This window comes from Oncorhynchus masou, chromosome 15, assembly GCF_036934945.1.
Source record: "Oncorhynchus masou masou isolate Uvic2021 chromosome 15, UVic_Omas_1.1, whole genome shotgun sequence".
Taxonomy (NCBI): domain Eukaryota; kingdom Metazoa; phylum Chordata; class Actinopteri; order Salmoniformes; family Salmonidae; genus Oncorhynchus; species Oncorhynchus masou.
In genome coordinates, this window is record NC_088226.1 from 46,833,768 (window position 1) to 46,850,364 (window position 16,597).

General features: G+C 41.5%; 1 protein-coding gene across 1 annotated transcript; it reads left to right on the forward strand.

Moving 5' to 3' along the window:
* Positions 1–7,378: 7,378 nt before the first annotated feature.
* On the forward strand, positions 7,379–14,623 carry LOC135556863 (sodium-dependent phosphate transport protein 2B-like). Its single transcript, XM_064990288.1, has 12 exons — positions 7,379–7,424; positions 7,531–7,650; positions 7,826–7,954; positions 8,322–8,465; positions 8,661–8,772; positions 9,444–9,639; positions 9,893–9,988; positions 11,534–11,654; positions 13,134–13,301; positions 13,577–13,693; positions 13,833–13,957; positions 14,075–14,623. Exons 1-12 carry the CDS (start codon positions 7,379–7,381, stop codon positions 14,621–14,623), a joined length of 1,923 nt encoding a protein of 640 aa, XP_064846360.1.
* The last annotated feature ends 1,974 nt before the right edge of the window (positions 14,624–16,597 follow it).

Here is a 16,597-nt window from a genome sequence, read left to right on the forward strand (position 1 = left end):
TGGGGGTGTGGTATAATGTGGAAGCGTTATGTTGTTTGTCCCTCCTGAGTCACCATAGTAACAAAATAGTCACTTCCTTAAAATAGTCAGAATTAATCTAAGATAAATCAAGAAATCTGTCCTTAATTTAGACGTTTTTGCTGAGTAGATCTTAGTCGCACAAATGTAAATCTAGCTAAGGTGTTTGGTGCAGTATTTCTCAAGTAAAAACATGTGCATTAAAAACTAGTCAGTGCACTGAATACAGTCTATCGAGCCAGGAAAGTCTGGCTGCGCGTTCAGGACTGATTTCTGAGAATAATAACAGGTCTACCACTTCGTCATCTGCAAACTGTCAAACTATCGTAAATTTACACACTGTTTATCAGTGCCCAAAATCACTTGCTAGCTAGGGAAGTTCCAACTCTGTGTTTTTCAATGAAGCTAGAAAGTAGTAGCTCGCAGGCACATTGCGCAGCCAAGCCACAATTAGCTCATGAAGTGTCTGATGAGGGGCAACGTTTGTGCTTCGGTGACGTTTTCTTTTTTACAGGTAGCAGGGGACACAAGATGCTTGTGAATGGGTTTGGAATATTGACAAGTTGCAGTTGGTGTACAAGTGTGCTCTAATCGTCTCGATCCTCCATTTTCCCCAAAAAGTGGCAGACTCGAGTGATTGACACTATCAAGCACATCAGCAAGCTTCCACTCTATCGAGGGCTTAAAGCCAAGGGTTATTTCAATATAACATTAGCGACATGTTGTTTTAAGTAAACAGGTCTGAGGCACAGCATAATGTGAAGGTCTGTCTCACTGTCTGGAGGTTCTGGCTGCTATGATTGGATAGTGCGCAAGCAGCTGATGGAATGCAATCTGCTCAGCTGCTTCTCTCCTGTTAGTGGGCAATGGGCAAGGAAGTGGGTATCATCCCAATCCATACCGAACCCTCCAGTAAGTCATGATGAACTCACAAAACTTTGTTTTGGACAAGACTGACCAAAATTATCCTATTTACGCTTCGTAGTCAAATTTTGACACAATTTCTGACTCAAATCCATGCCACATAGGCCATTTCAAACCAGAGAAGTTGGTTCTAAGAGGCAGTTGACCTTTAATCCCAAACCTGAAAAGGTAAATGAAGAGGGAGAGTTCACAGAGTGACTGTGCGTGCTGATATGGCTAAATTGTTTTCCATCATTCCAAGGCAGTGTGGTAGGCCTTCATGGTGACCTTGACTGCAGATACCGCCTTTCTCTCCACAGCCTCTCAGGGTGAACTAGTTGAGACAAGTTCTAGCAGCTGAGAGTGTTTATGGGTTTATAGACAACTAATGGGGTACTATAGGGCTTGGTGGCCCCTGGTGATAAGGAGGCAAACTCTCTCACCCTGCCTGGACTACAGTGCCAGTGCAGCAGACATAACTACGCAGTGTCAACTCAAAGGCCCTCTGGGCAATCATTAACCACCATTCCATAATAGTACATCACCGGAGAAATTAAATAAGACCATTTTAGATAGAATGATATTTTTAGTATACCATTTCATAAGACCTCTTAGAAAAAAATAGATCATTACATGCCAAAATTATTGAGCAAGGTAACGTTTCAGCACACTGTATTGTAAATTATCATATAGTAATCTCAGTTTTAATCCTTTCAAATAAAGATTTTATTAGAGCGTGGGTGGAGGGCCAATCCATGAAGGGTAAAGGTTATGCCACAGCTCATCTGTACCTCCCACAGAATGTGGGACTCCTTAAGTCATATGTAAAAAACTAATTGCATCAGTATCAATGGTTAATAAATGACTGGATGAATTGTAAAACACTCACATGAAAAGGTTTCTGTAGTACTTGATGTTAACTGTTCGTCATTAACCCTGTATAAAAGTGTGTGTATTATAGTGTAGCAGACACTCAACCTCCCTTCACCCTTCCCATTTAGCAATATGTAGAGTGTGTAACATTCTTTTTAAAGTGGTCCTTGAAGTGGTCCTTGAAATTCTCAGAAGAGTTCAAGGACATTTATCGTGGGACAGTCTACAAACATCTGAATACTGTACATTGCCTGGAGGATTGACACTGAGAGGGCACCTCTAAAGAATCATTCCCTGGGCATACAACTTGCCACTTGTGTCACGCCTGCTCCCGCTCTTCCCCACTCCTGCCATCATCATCACACACATCTGCCTTCCCTTCGTCATGCGCAACAGCGATTATTGGACTCACCTGGACTCAATCACCTCTGTCATTACCTCCCCTATATCTGTCTGGTTCCCCGCTCTGTTCCCTGCTGCAGCATTAATGGCCATATGTCCTTGGTTACCCGTAGGCTGACATTGTTCCTGTCTTGTTCTATGTCTGTTCCCGATTAAATGTTTGACTCCCCGTACCTGCTTCTCATCTCCGGCATCGGTCCTTACAGAATGCAGAAGCCATCTTAGGAAGCATCAGGGAGTGCTGACGTTCGTTGGAGATTCAGTCCCAGCCGGCTTGTCCAGCACCCGTGCCTCGGACGGCCCATCAGGCTCGACCAGGTGGGATGCCGAGTGGTGCCCCTGGGGGGGGGGGGGGGGGGTACAGTACACGCCTGCTCCCGCTCTTCCCCCCTGGCGCTTGAGGGCTCCAGGCTCCCCAGCAATGCACACTCTTACAATCATCATTACACATACCTGCCTTTCCCCGTCACGTGCATCAGCGATTATTGGACTCACCTGGACTCAATCACCTCTGTCATTACCTGCTTCTCATCTCCGTCGTCGTCGGTCCTTACAACTTGACTTTAAAGCTTTAATTGTGTCATAATCAAACTAAGAGGTGTATCCTTGACCTTGTATGTAGTCAAAAATAAATTTGCAACCAATAAAGTTCAAACACTATCGTTTTTGAGAGAACAGGATCTGGGGTGGGATAAGTCTGACGGTGCCAGACCTTAACATAGAAGGTATATTTTAAAAAGATACTGACAAAGTGAAAGTCTTACTGATTGGGTCATTTTAACCTCATTCAAATCAAGCTCAAAGGTAACTGTCACACTTACATTAGGCATATCTGGTCATTATTCCCCACATAGGAGCATATATAGGAGGTGAACACCGCAACACTAATCACCTGTAATGGAAGATAAACTATCAAACCTACCAGGGGCAATTATCATACCAGTATCTGTTTGTATTATTTGCGTTGCTGTAGTAATAGTAATAATCTGTGAGATAGTAATTAAACTATTGTGATAAGCTGTAATTATTTAAGACATTCTCATCAGTGGGCAATGGGCATCACCATGACAGCATGATAAGATCATTAGTTACTGTCCTAGCCACTGTATGATGTCATCGGACTACAGATAAGAAAGTCTGAGGCAATATTTGTTGTGCTTCGTCCCCGTAAATCTAAGATTTGGAGGTAAATGTTGCAGTTGCTTATGATACTGTACAGTCAAGCATTAAAATGTTAAAGTTACTTATCAAGCCAGAGCAATATTTTGGGGCAAGAGCATCAGCAAAAGCGTCAGCAGATGACCTTGTGTTTTGCTAATTCAATTTCAGATGTCAAATCAAAACAGATAACGGTATGCTGTCCAACCAAAAATGTTTGCGATTAGAGTCAAAATAGTTGTTAATACCATTAATTAAGACATTTTCAATTGTCTTTACTATTTAATACTATATATAGAAAATAACATGATCAAAAGCAAAAAAAAAAAATCCTAAACAAAAGAAAAACATTTCTTTTTTCTTCCGTAACTGGGAATAACCTTGATTGAGCATTTTCAATTGATTGGGAGTTGGCTGGTTGTGTGGCTAGGAACTACAATAGCCATGAATCACAAATCAGTCACCAATGAATTGTGGGCATGTAGCCTTGAACTGAACTATACTTGTATGGACTCTACAAAGCATGGACACTACAAAGTTTAGAGAAGTGTTCCACAAGGATGCTGGCCCATGTTGGCTCCAATGCTTCCCACATTTGTGTCATGTTGGCTGAATGTCTTTTGGGTGGTGGACCATTCTTGATAAACACGGGGAACTGTGTAGCGTTAAAAACCCAGCAGCGTTGCAGTTCTTGACACAAACCTCTGCGCCTGGGACCTACTACCATAGCCCATTCAAAGACACTTAAATATTTTGTCTTGCCCATTCACACTCTGAATGGCACACATACACAATCCATGTCCTAATTGTCTCAAGGCTTAAAAATTATTCTTTAACCTGTCTCCTCCCCTTCATCTACACTGATTGGAGTGGATTTAAGAAGTGACATCAATAAGGGATCATAGCTTTCACCTGGAATGTCATGGAAAGAGCAGGTGTTCATGTTTTGTATACTAAGTGTATGATGGCACAAACAAGGACATGGATACCTTATCATAAATACATTATAGCCTTCCTCTCTGCAACATGCAGTAATAAACAAATGTTTTTCCAATTTTTACTTAGATTTCATCAAAAATCAACAATTGATGCAAGGGACCAGCTGCTACTTAATGACATGTCAATCAAATAACCAATATTGAATGTTGATTTGATATGTGTTTGTTTATTTTAATTTTACTGTACAACAGGCAGGAAAATGTAGCTACAGTTCTTTTTTCATATCCCTCGTCTTAAGTCCAATGTGGATGGTTTTCGGTGATCAAAATGCAAATTCTTAGATGATAGTTTGGTGCCCTTTCCACAAACCCAATGAACCTGTTTACATGCTGGCACACAATTTTTATGGCATCGTTTTATTGCTCTCTAAGAATAACAATGAATTATGATGATATCTGTATAATCATTTACCAAGACACAAAATAATATTTGTTCCTTTACTTTCAAAAGTAATATGCTGTGTTATCTGTATCATAAAGGTACAGTAGATTGGTCGAAGTGTGCGCATGTGAGCGTGGATGAGTACGTATGTGTGTGTGTGTGTGTGTGTGTGTGTGTGTGTGTGTGTGTGTGTGTGTGTGTGTGTGTGTGTGTGTGTGTGTGTGTGTGTGTGTGTTTAGTTTTACTATCCTTGTGGGGACCAGAAGTCCTCACAAGGATGGTAAAACAATGAACATTAGACAAGTGGGAACACTTCACCGATACCCACAAGGACTATTATAGGCTCAGAGGTTAGTGTTACAATTATGGTTAGAATAAGAGTTAGGGTTAGATTTAGGGTTAGGGGTTAAGGTTGGTTAAGGGCTAGGGGTTAGGGAAAATAGGATTTTGAATGGGAATCAATTATTTGGTCCCCACAAGTATAGGAAAACAAACGTTTGTGTGTGTAAGTGTAAGTGTGAGTGAGTGATGAATGAGTGAGTGAGTGAGTGAGTGAGTGAGTGAGTGAGTGAGTGAGTGAGTGAGTGAGTGAGTGAGTGAGTGAGTGAGTGAGTGAGTGAGTGAGTGAGTGAGAGAGAGATTTGATTAGCCAACTTATATTCATAGTCTATGGCATAATATTCAATTTGTACATAAAGAGGTATTGTAAGACTATAATGTTTTAGATGTTTCTCTCCTCAGTTGTGTTAGACTGTTATAACCATGTGATAATGACAGTTAAACCCTTCACTCCTGTATGATTCAGGTTATTCAACTGTCACATACTGTCAGAGCCATAATACAAGTGTCACCATGATAGTAGTGTCTATCTTATAGTCATGAACAAGCCAAGCCATAACAAAAATGAATTAGATGATAGGTCTATCTATGATATATTAAAGTGTATTGCCTATGGACCTGTGGTTGAAACATGATAAAGTAGGCCTATGTCGATCTTAGGCACAACACATTATACTGTTGTTCTTTTCTATAATCGTCGTTAATGATTTGGCTTAACCCACAGAGACTTCTTACTGGACACTAGGTAGCCTATAGACGTTCCACAAGCTACCACCAGAGAGCAGCTTTCCTCCATTCAGAAGAGAAATAGAGAACAATACGTACAAATGTGCCAACTGACCCACTCAACTGATTTAAAAAAATACATTCTGGATAGGCTACACCTGTATAAGGGTTTGAATTAAATTTGCAAAGCATTTGTGAAAACTTCTACCATTTCCGTTATTTGAATAGGCCGACCCTAGTCTATTCTCAATCAAAGTGCAAATATTCTAATAGACTGGTCTTGTTTATTCTAATAGACAGGCCAAAAACATTTTGAAATCATCAAGATAATTTGGTTAGGCCTAGTTCATTTGCTATTTTTCTTTTCGGCCTGTCCTGAGATTGACGGAGGCTACTCTCAACCAGCAAAAAAAAAAAAATACAGTTTATGACAGTCATTAGCCTACTTTTTACCTTGTGAAAACAACATTTTAAAAACCCATGCCAGAGTAGTAATATTCCGTCATACACTGATCGTTTGATGTTGCCTGGCCTGCATTCACTGTGGATGCTAAGGTAAACTCACTTACTGTCAGAGAGCCCTTTTTGCTACGGACTTTGAACAGTCAGGTTGAAGCGGGTTTTCCCGCCCCAGCGCTATATAAGCAGCATGCAGGACCTCTCCAGGTAGCCAGGTAGCTCAGGTAAATTCCCCTTTTCATAAGGACTGCTGCAAAAGCCTACTCCTCCACTTCAGGTGCGTATTACTACCCTCGATACTCCACATTAGAAAAAAGACAAATTCAAGTAATATAGCAACAAAACAAAATCACAACAAACAAAGATATGTTAGGAATTGTTACCTATAGCTGTATGTGCTCATAGCCTCAATGCGTATTATTTTGGTTGACACTCAGCTTCACACACAGTTTGGTGCCAATGACTGGCCGAGCTTGTTCTCAAGGGTGCTATTTTTGGCCATTTTTACCTGCTTTCTTTTTTTTGTCAAATGTTGCCCAGATAACGATAATAATAACTTGTTTTGTTATTATTAGAATAATTGGTATTCATTGTATTAGTTAGCCTAGTAGTATGCCACTATTGTAGCCTATTGTTGTTTGAGAGAACTCAATTTGATCCTTGGAAAAGGAGGACTTAGAGAGCTTTACTGATTACACTTCTCTTGTGGTTTTCTTGAGGATAGTAGGCCCTAGCCGACAGTCATATCTGTATGTCTCTGTGGACGTTATCGATGTGGACGTGAAAAGCAACTCACGATGAGTTATTCCCATGGAATAATTGACCATAATTGAAAGGAGAAATTCTCATATTTTGTAACATCTTGTGACAGGCACAAGATTGCTTGGCTATGCATTGGAGGATGAACAAATAAACATTTCAGGAACTCTTTAATAGAGGATTCAATATAAAAGGACTGTGTTTTTGTTTCCTCTGGGAATAATAATCATTTTTTAATAACAATAGATTAATTCAAGTTAAAACTGTTTAGCCTTATTCCGATATACTTTGATGGTTTGCCACAGTACATGTTCTTCATGGTTTACCTCAAAGTAAAGTACATAATATTTGCCGTAGGGCAATGGCTCCTCGTCCAGAAGTCAGAGATACCTTGTCTCCCACTCTTGGTATGTACAGTTGGCTACTCCTTACTATCTATGACATCCACACCTCATCACCAGGCAGCACCACACACAGAGGCAACATCCACTCACAATTCTCCTAATCCCACAGATGATGCAGATACGGCACCCAAAGACTCAGTCGTCCTGCCAGCATATTCTACAGAGGACAAGTATGAGGATGACCCCTGGAACCTCCCTGAACTGCAGGACAATGGACTCAAGTGGTCAGGTGAGATAGATTATGGTTGTTTCTCAAATGGCACCCTATTCCTAACAAAGTGCACTTCTTTACCCTTCACTGAGATAAACATTTAGATAAACATGTTTTTAGTGAAAACCTGTGTGACTACACCAACCAAAATCTGGTTCTTCATCCAGTCTCATATCTCTCTCTTTGGAAACAGAGTTGGATACCAAAGGGAAGGTTTTGCGGGTTCTGACTGCCATTGTCAAGTTCATTCTGCTGGTTGGATTTCTCTACATGTTCGTTTGCTCTCTAGACGTCCTGAGCTCTGCTTTCCAGCTAGTTGGAGGTAACATTAAACCCTGCTCTCTCTCTGTCAGAGTTGAATAAACGAATATTATGGTTTCATATCTTACTGAATCTTTGTTGATGCACGTAATCCAGTCCAATCATATGATATAATATAGAGTCAAAATCAAATCAAAGTATAAAAGCGTATGTTTGTTTTCAACCAGGTCCTGATAAGGACCGACTGTATTTGTCACTTCTTAGGTTTTAACTATACTAATTTGATGACACTAATTATTATTCACAATTACAATTATCCTGTCATTCCATAACAAAATATCTAAATATGGGATGTTTATGGATATGAAAGTGTTTATGGAACGTTTTCATGATGAATTTGGCCTTACCTTTAAGCGGTGTCTGCATAGGTAAGGCAGCTGGGGACATCTTCCAGGACAATGCGGTGCTGTCCAACCCTGTGGCTGGCCTGGTGATTGGAGTGCTGGTCACATTGTTAGTCCAGAGTTCTAGCACGTCCTCCTCTATTGTGGTCAGCATGGTGTCTTCTGGATGTGAGTATACACACACATACAAGTACACATGGGACACACACACACACACACACACACACACACACACACACACACACACACACACACACACACACACACACACACACACACACACACACACACACACACACACACACACACACACACACACACACACACACACACACACACACTCACTCTGTATCTTTATCATAGTGCTGGAGGTCCAGTCTGCAGTGCCAGTCATTATGGGAGCCAACATTGGAACCTCAGTCACCAACACCATTGTGGCCATGATGCAGGCAGGGGACAGAAATGAGTTCCGCAGGTACATCTAACTGAATCACTTTCTAAAGATTCATAACACTACAGGCATTATATTTACTGGTAGTTACTGGTCATATATTTAACTGATTTATTTAATTGGATTCTTATTGAGCAGCTATAAATATATACATTTTATTGCTGTACGATAAAGAATGTGACCTACACACTTCCTTAAACCGAAAATAAGAAAAGCAATTTTGTGTGGAAGTTAAACACTTTTTTACGTCAGATACAGACACAAAGCACGTCAGTAGAACCAAGAAAAAGCTCCCTTTTCACAGCGGATTGGACACAGGCTGTTTAAATGGACAAAATGTTGATTTATACATTCACAAATTGTACACATTTTGACTGTCACTAATGTCATGATATTTTGAGTAAAGTAATAAAGAAGGTCAATTCACTATGATATCATCAAATTTGTATATGGACATGACTACATTATTCAAAATATTGCCTTCTTGCTCGATTGATGAATACAGCCATAGCAAAACGGCTGTCGGTCACCTCAAGACGTTTCTAAACACCCTCAATTGATAGAAGTATACTTCACAATTTTGCACCATAAAAAAACATTGTAATTTGCTGGTTGGTAATGAGCAACATTTCTGGGAAATAAAATATCAAGCTTGGTAAATTGTGAGCTGTGTAACCTGGTGTTATTTCCTCCAGGGCGTTTGCTGGTGCCACAGTGCATGACTTCTTCAACTGGCTGTCTGTGCTGATCCTGCTGCCTCTGGAGGCAGCTACTGGTGTCCTGTACAAACTCACCAAGATCATCATCGACTCCTTCAACATCCAGGGGGGAAACAACGCCCCTGACCTGCTCAACGTTATCACCGACCCTCTCACTGATGCCATCATAGAGGTAGGATCAGCGTTTTACCATCGCAATTCATGTCATTAATCTAATTTCACCTTATAAATTAAAATACGCAATATGAGAAGTGAAAGTTATTAGAATGTATTTATTTAGCTAGCAAGATGCAGTACCTATACAACCCTGAAACATGTCTGAAACATTTATAAAACATCTGCTTAATATTACATTTGAGTTGATGAAGAAGTTTAGTAGGTTTTAAATCATCTTTAACTAGTCTGAAACCTTTATTTTCCTCTAGCTGGACAAAAATGTAATCAGTGACATTGCCACCGGTGACCCAGCAGCCAGAAACAAGAGTTTGATCAAAATCTGGTGCAAAACAGAGAAAATCACGGTAAGATGTTTAGATTAACGATGACATTTAACATTTACATTACATTTAAGTCATTTAGCAGACGCTCTTATCCAGAGCGACTTACAAATTGGTGAATTCACCTTCTGACATCCAGTGGAACAGCCACTTTACAATAGTGTTGGGGAAGGTACTCTGAAAATATACTTTACCGAGATGCCAATTACTTCACACTGGAAGAAGTTACGCTACATTAAAGCTACCCTTATGAAAAAATATAGTTTGCTGAAGTAAATGTACTTTGGAAATGACTTATTGACAAATTATTATATGTAAATCTCTACAAATTGCAGGACAGATCACTTTGGGGTCATAATAACAGAATGTGTAATTTAGCCTATTGAACACAAAGATATGTTTCATATGAGAATTAGAGAGGTTTGATGCCCAACATGAAAGGAAATTATTGCGTACTTCACTTTATTTTCTTTTAGCAAAAAAAGTAGTGTGTAGTTCCAGTAGCAAGTTACACAGTTACACGGCAATAAAGTAATTATCTACAGAAAACACTACCTAGATTTGAATATAGTTCTACTACCACCAAGCTACTGCAAAATGTAATTAAATTATTTGTTGAACTACATGAAGTTCACTACTCCCTAACACTGCCTGTCACACCAGCAACACAGGAGGTTGGTGGCACCTTAATTGGGGAGGACGGGCTCGTGGTAATGGCTGGAGTGGAATTGTATCAAATGCATGCCATTCCATTAGCTTGGTTCCAGCCATTATTATGAGTCGTCCTCCCCTCAGCAGCCTCCAATGACCAGCAATTACTAATTACTAATCAGATAAATGGGCTATTTTTATAAGTTTGTGATAATTGATGATTTACGAGTTTTCCGACAGTAAAAACAAGATAATGTTGTCGTATACGTGAGAGTGCTATCTCTTAAGCTCTCTTCTCAGGGTTAATGTTTGATAGATCTTGTAGTTTGGCCAGAGTGATTCTACTTAGAAGTTCCAGTGCCTTACTGATACTATATCATGTCATCATGAAGGTGGTCTTTTCTTATTACAATTCTGCTTCTTTACTAGTCATAAAGTCATTAAGGTCATTGCTTCCATAGGTTTTAATTACTTAGTGATAGCCATAATTACTGTGCCTTTTATCTGTATTAGCTTGTGTTTTATCAGAGAGGGAGAGGCGAAGCGAGAGGGTTTACTCTGTCCAAAATCTGAAAATAAGGAATTTTTGTATGGAGATCAATAAGAGAAGGTTGAAAAAGTAATTGCTAATTTGCTACGTGAGGCTTATTTGATCAAATACACGTTCCGTAATGGTTAGGTTGTTACGAATACACTGATATAAGTGGACACCTGCGGCATTTCAGCAACCTTGAAAAAAACCGACTTTATATCGGAGTTGTGTCTGTTGTTCACATGCGTAACTGCCCTCTCATAAGCTAGAATGGTCTCACAAGATCGCGCCTGCTCCTGCCTGCCTTCCATCTTTGAGGAGGTGTATTTTCATTGTTAAAGCGGTCACTGGACCGTCATCTTTGTTTTTATTCTCTTCTGTTTTAGACTCTTGCGAATATAACAGTTCCCTCAGATGCCAATTGCACGACCGGTGCCCTCTGTTGGGTGGAAGGCAACAAGACATTGACCCAGATAAATGTCACTGAAACAATCAATCTAGAGAGATGTAAGTACAGCACAGTCACTGAACAGCCCATGACCCTACAAAGGTCTCTAAAGAGCAATTTAAATTCTGTGAAACCTGAGAACCCCCCCCCCCCCACTGCCAGACAAGACCAAATGATACAATGACAATGACTTCCATTCAGTCTATAAAGTGACTCGGCACATTTCCTCATCTCACCCCCTATGCCTGCTCAAATACCCTACCCCACCCCCTCCACCTGCTCAAAGGGCCCATTCATCCTGGCCAGCTGAAGCACCTGAGTGGCCCAAGGCCAAATGACGGGCCAGCGCTCCCAAGTCTAACACAGCCAGTCAAAATTAATACCTGTGCGCTTGGATCTGAAATCAGCCAATCAAAACAAGGGAAAGGGTCACTGCTCTCATTATGACTTGGACCAAATCCGGTTGTAATGTAACCCCCTACATTGGGTCACCACACGTCAGAGCTAAGTGTAGAAGCTATGGGGGAAAAACATGTTGACTAATCAAATCAAATCAAACTTTATTTTTCACATGCACCGAATACAACAACTGTAGACTTTACCGTGAAATGCTTACTTACAAGCCCTTAACCAACAGTGCAGTTGAAGAAGAAGAAAATATTTACCAAGTAGACTAAAATAAAAAGTAATAATAAAAAGTAACAATATAAGTATAACAATAACGAGGCTATATACAGGGGGCACCGGTACCGAGTCAGTGTGCAGGAGTACAGGCTAGTTGAGGTAATCTGTACATGTAGGTGGGGGCGAAATGACTATGCATAGGTAACAACCAAACAGTGAGTAGCAGCAGTGTACAAAAGGGAGGGGCTGGGGTGTCAATGTAAATTGTCCAGATGCGATTTTATGAATTGTTCAGCAGTCTTATGGCTTGGGCGTAGAAGCTGTTGAGGAGCCTTTTGGTCCTAGACATGGTGCTCAGGTACCACTTGCCGTGCGTTAGCAGAGAAAACAGTCTATAACAATTTTATGGGCTTTCCTCTGAGACTGCCTATTATATAGGTTCTGGATGGCAGGAAGCTTGGCCCCGGTGATGTATTGGGCCTTGACACTACCTTCTGTAGATGCAGAGCAGTTGCCATACCAGGCGGTGATGCAACCGGTCAGGATGCAGAGTTGCAGAGGGAGGTGATTAGTCCCAGAGTCCTTAGCTTAGTGATGAGCTTCGTGGGCACTGTGGTGTTGAACGCTGAGCTGTAGTCAATGAACAGCATTCTCACATAGATGTTCCTTTTGTCCAGGTGAGAAAGGGCAGTGTGGAGTGTGATTACCATCTATTCCATAAAAACTGTGGAAGTCATGTCAGGACCAAAAAATTACCTTCTCACTAATCGTATGACCTTCTCTCTAAAATCACTAAATTTATTACCGTCTTTCTAATCTCACTCAAGTTTAATTACCTTCTCTCTAATCTTTCATTGTTATCGCCCCTTTGTCCCATTTAAATCTTCAATAATATTTGGCATCTTCCCATGCAGGCAACCATATCTTTGTTTATGCTAACCTGCCTGACCTGGCTGTGGGCCTCATTCTGCTGGCCATATCCCTGCTCATCCTCTGTACCTGCCTCATCCTCATTGTCAAGCTGCTCAACTCGATGCTTAAGGGACAGGTGGCTGTGGTCATCAAGAAAGTGCTCAACACAGGTGAGCAGACATTTGGCTATCTTCTCAATCTACTCAGAATGCTGGTAGAACAGACATCCTGTTTGATAGTCAGCAGTGGTACATCTTGATGTTTGATGAGCCACACTGGTACAGACACGCTGCAGCTTGAAGGTCACCTCAGGTGCTCTGGACCAAGATCAGGTACAACTATGCTGTGATCCATACAGTCACTTTGATGTTGATGTTGAAAGTAATCCTAACATTCACTGTGGTCGCCAAGCAAATGCTTAACCTGCTGTGTCTTGTCTGTTCAGACTTCCCTTTCCCCTTTGGCTGGGTCACTGGTTACATTGCCATCATGGTCGGAGCAGGAATGACCTTCATTGTCCAGAGCAGCTCTGTCTTCACCTCTGCAATCACTCCCCTTGTTGGTGAGTAGTTTTGTAGCTTCTTTCTATCTACTTAACTTTAGCTGTCTCCAATTGCATCCAGACCTACTGACTAATGTAGAGAGCATATACTCAAGTATCATTTCAGTATCATGTAATCGTTCTCTCAATTACCCAACAGGTATTGGTGTTATTAGCCTTGAGAGAGCTTATCCTCTGACATTGGGCTCAAATATTGGCACAACTACCACTGCTATTCTTGCTGCTATGGCTGCTCCTGGAGAAACACTGGCCAACTCACTGCAGGTTTGTTGTAGTCATCGTTTATTTTCATGTCAGTTTCATATTGCTCTCTGTCCACTCTCTCTATGCATCAGTGTTATTGAAGTCTTACTCACCCTGTTTGCATCTCCTCCTCTCCAGGTTGCACTGTGCCATTTCTTCTTCAACATAGCGGGGATTCTGCTGTGGTACCCCATCCCCTTCACTCGGATCCCCATCCGCTTGGCCAGAGCCCTGGGGAACCGCACAGCCAAGTACCGTTGGTTCGCAGCGCTCTACCTCTTACTCTGCTTCCTCCTCATGCCCCTGTCCATCCTGGGGCTCTCCCTGGCCGGCTGGCAAACCCTGGTTGGGGTGGCCGTACCCATTGTTGTCCTCGCCATCTTCATCATCGTTGTTAACCTGATGCAGGCACGTTGCCCTCAGTACCTGCCCAGCGGGCTGCGTGACTGGGACTCCCTGCCCCGCCCCCTGCACTCCATGGCCCCCTGGGACCGTGTGGTGACTTCAGGCATGGCCTTCTGCAGCGCTCGCTGCTGCTGCTGCAAGTACTGCCAGAGTACTGACGATGAAGAGAAGGGTTTGCAGGAGAGGAAGAAGAGTCTGGAGATATATGATAACCCAGTCCTAACCAGAGACGATGAGCCGCAAGAGATCTCCAAGGAAACTATGAAAGCCACACAGCTCTAACACAGTTAACATATCTATCTGTAAGACATATATAACCTATTTGTAACATGTTTGTAATTCTCCAAGTTTGCTTTGGCTTTATGGAGTTAACCAGCCTCTGTTTCGGTGATACTGTATCATGTGGTGTAAGCCTGCACATCTTGTAGGAAAACATCACCAAAACGTGAGTGTCCACTGTATATACACTGAGTATACTAAACAATTAGGAACACCTCCCTAATATTGAATTGCACCCCCTACCCCCTGCTCTTTTTGACATAGACTGACCAGGTGAATCCAGGTGTAAGTTATGATCTCTTATTAATATCACTTGTTAAGTCCACCACAATCAGTGTAGATGAAGGGGAGGTTGACTGGTTAAAGAAGGATTTGAAGCCTTGAGACAATTGAGACATCGGTGAATGGGAAAGACAAAATATTCAAATGCCTTTGAACGGGGTATGCTAGTAGGTGCCAGGCACAATGGTTTGTGTCAAGAACTGCAATGCTACTATGTTAGTCACACTCAACAGTTTGACATGGGTAGCAAGAATGGTCCATCACCCAAAGGACACCCAGCAAACTTGGCACAACTGTGGGAAGCATTGGAGTTAACATGGGCCAGCATCCCTATTGGACGCTTTTGACACCTTGTAGAGTCCATGCCCCGACAAATTGAAGTTGCTCCGAGGGCAAAAGGGGTAGGGTGGATGCAACTCAATACCTGGTCATTACGTTTAGCAGCTGCTCTTATCCAGAGCGACTTACAAGAGCAATTACTGTTAGGTACCTTACTCAAGGGCACATCAACAGATGTTTCTATAGTTGGCTCAGGGATTGAAACCAGAGAACTTTCGGGGTCTGGCCCAACGCTCATAAGCACTAGGTTACCTGCTGCCCTGCGATTGATAACGCATAAATGTAAGCTAAAGGGTACAGTAGATTGGTCTCCCCTGGAGGGTTGTGCTCTTTTGCTGTAGCTAGTTTATGGGAGGTTGTATAAATATATACAGTACCAGTCAAACGTTTGGACACACCTAGTCAATCAAAGGTTTTCTTTATTTTTACTATTTTCCACATTGTAGAATCATAATGAAGACATCAAAACTATTAAATAACACATATGGAATCACATAGTAACCAAAAAAGTGTTAAACAAATCAAAATATAGTTAATATTTGAGATTCTTCAAAGTAGCCACCCTTTACCTTGACGACAGCTTTACACACTTCTCTCAACCAGCTTCATGAGGTAGTCACCTGGAATGAATTTCACTTAACAGGTGTGCCTTGTTAAAAGTTATTTTGTGGAATTTATTTCCTTCTTAATGTGTTTGAGCCAATCCGTTGTGTTGTGACAAGGTGGGGTGGTGTACAGGAGATGGCCCTAATACTTTAAGACATGATTACTTTGAGACATGAAGGTCAATCAATAAGGATCATTTCAAGAACTTTTAACATTTCTTCAAGTGCGGTTGCATAAACCATCAAGCACTGTGATGAAACTGGCTCTCATGAGGACCGCCACAGGAAAGAAAGACCCAGAGTTACCTCTGCTGCAGAGCATAAGTTCATTAGAGTTACCAGCCTCTGAAATTGCAGCCCAAATAAATGCTTAATGGAGTTCAAGCAACAGACACATCTCAACATCAATTGGTCAGAGGAGACTGCATGAATCAGGGATTCATGGTCGAATTGCTGCAAAGAAACCACTACTGAAGGACACCAATAAGAAGAAGAGACTTGCTTGGGCCAAAAAACACAAGCAATGGACTTAGACCAGTGGAAATCTGTCCTTTGGTCTGATGAGTCCAAATTTGAGATTTTTGGTTCTTTGTGAGACGGATTATCTCCGCATGTGAGGTTCCCGCCGTGAAGCATGAGGGAAGATGTGTGATGGTGTGGGGGGTGCTTTGCTGGATGACACTGTCAGTGATTTATTTAGAATTCAAGGCACACTCAACCAGCATGGCTACCACAACATTCGGCAGTAATA

Bases quoted from the DNA above. Each gene is read 5' to 3' on its own strand.
- LOC135556863 (XM_064990288.1), top strand. From the start codon at position 7,379: ATGGCTCCTCGTCCAGAAGTCAGAGATACCTTGTCTCCCACTCTTG. The intron at 13,302-13,576 runs GTGAGCAGACAT...TTGTCTGTTCAG, and splicing joins CAAGAAAGTGCTCAACACAG to ACTTCCCTTTCCCCTTTGGC. The intron at 13,694-13,832 runs GTGAGTAGTTTT...ATTACCCAACAG, and splicing joins TGCAATCACTCCCCTTGTTG to GTATTGGTGTTATTAGCCTT.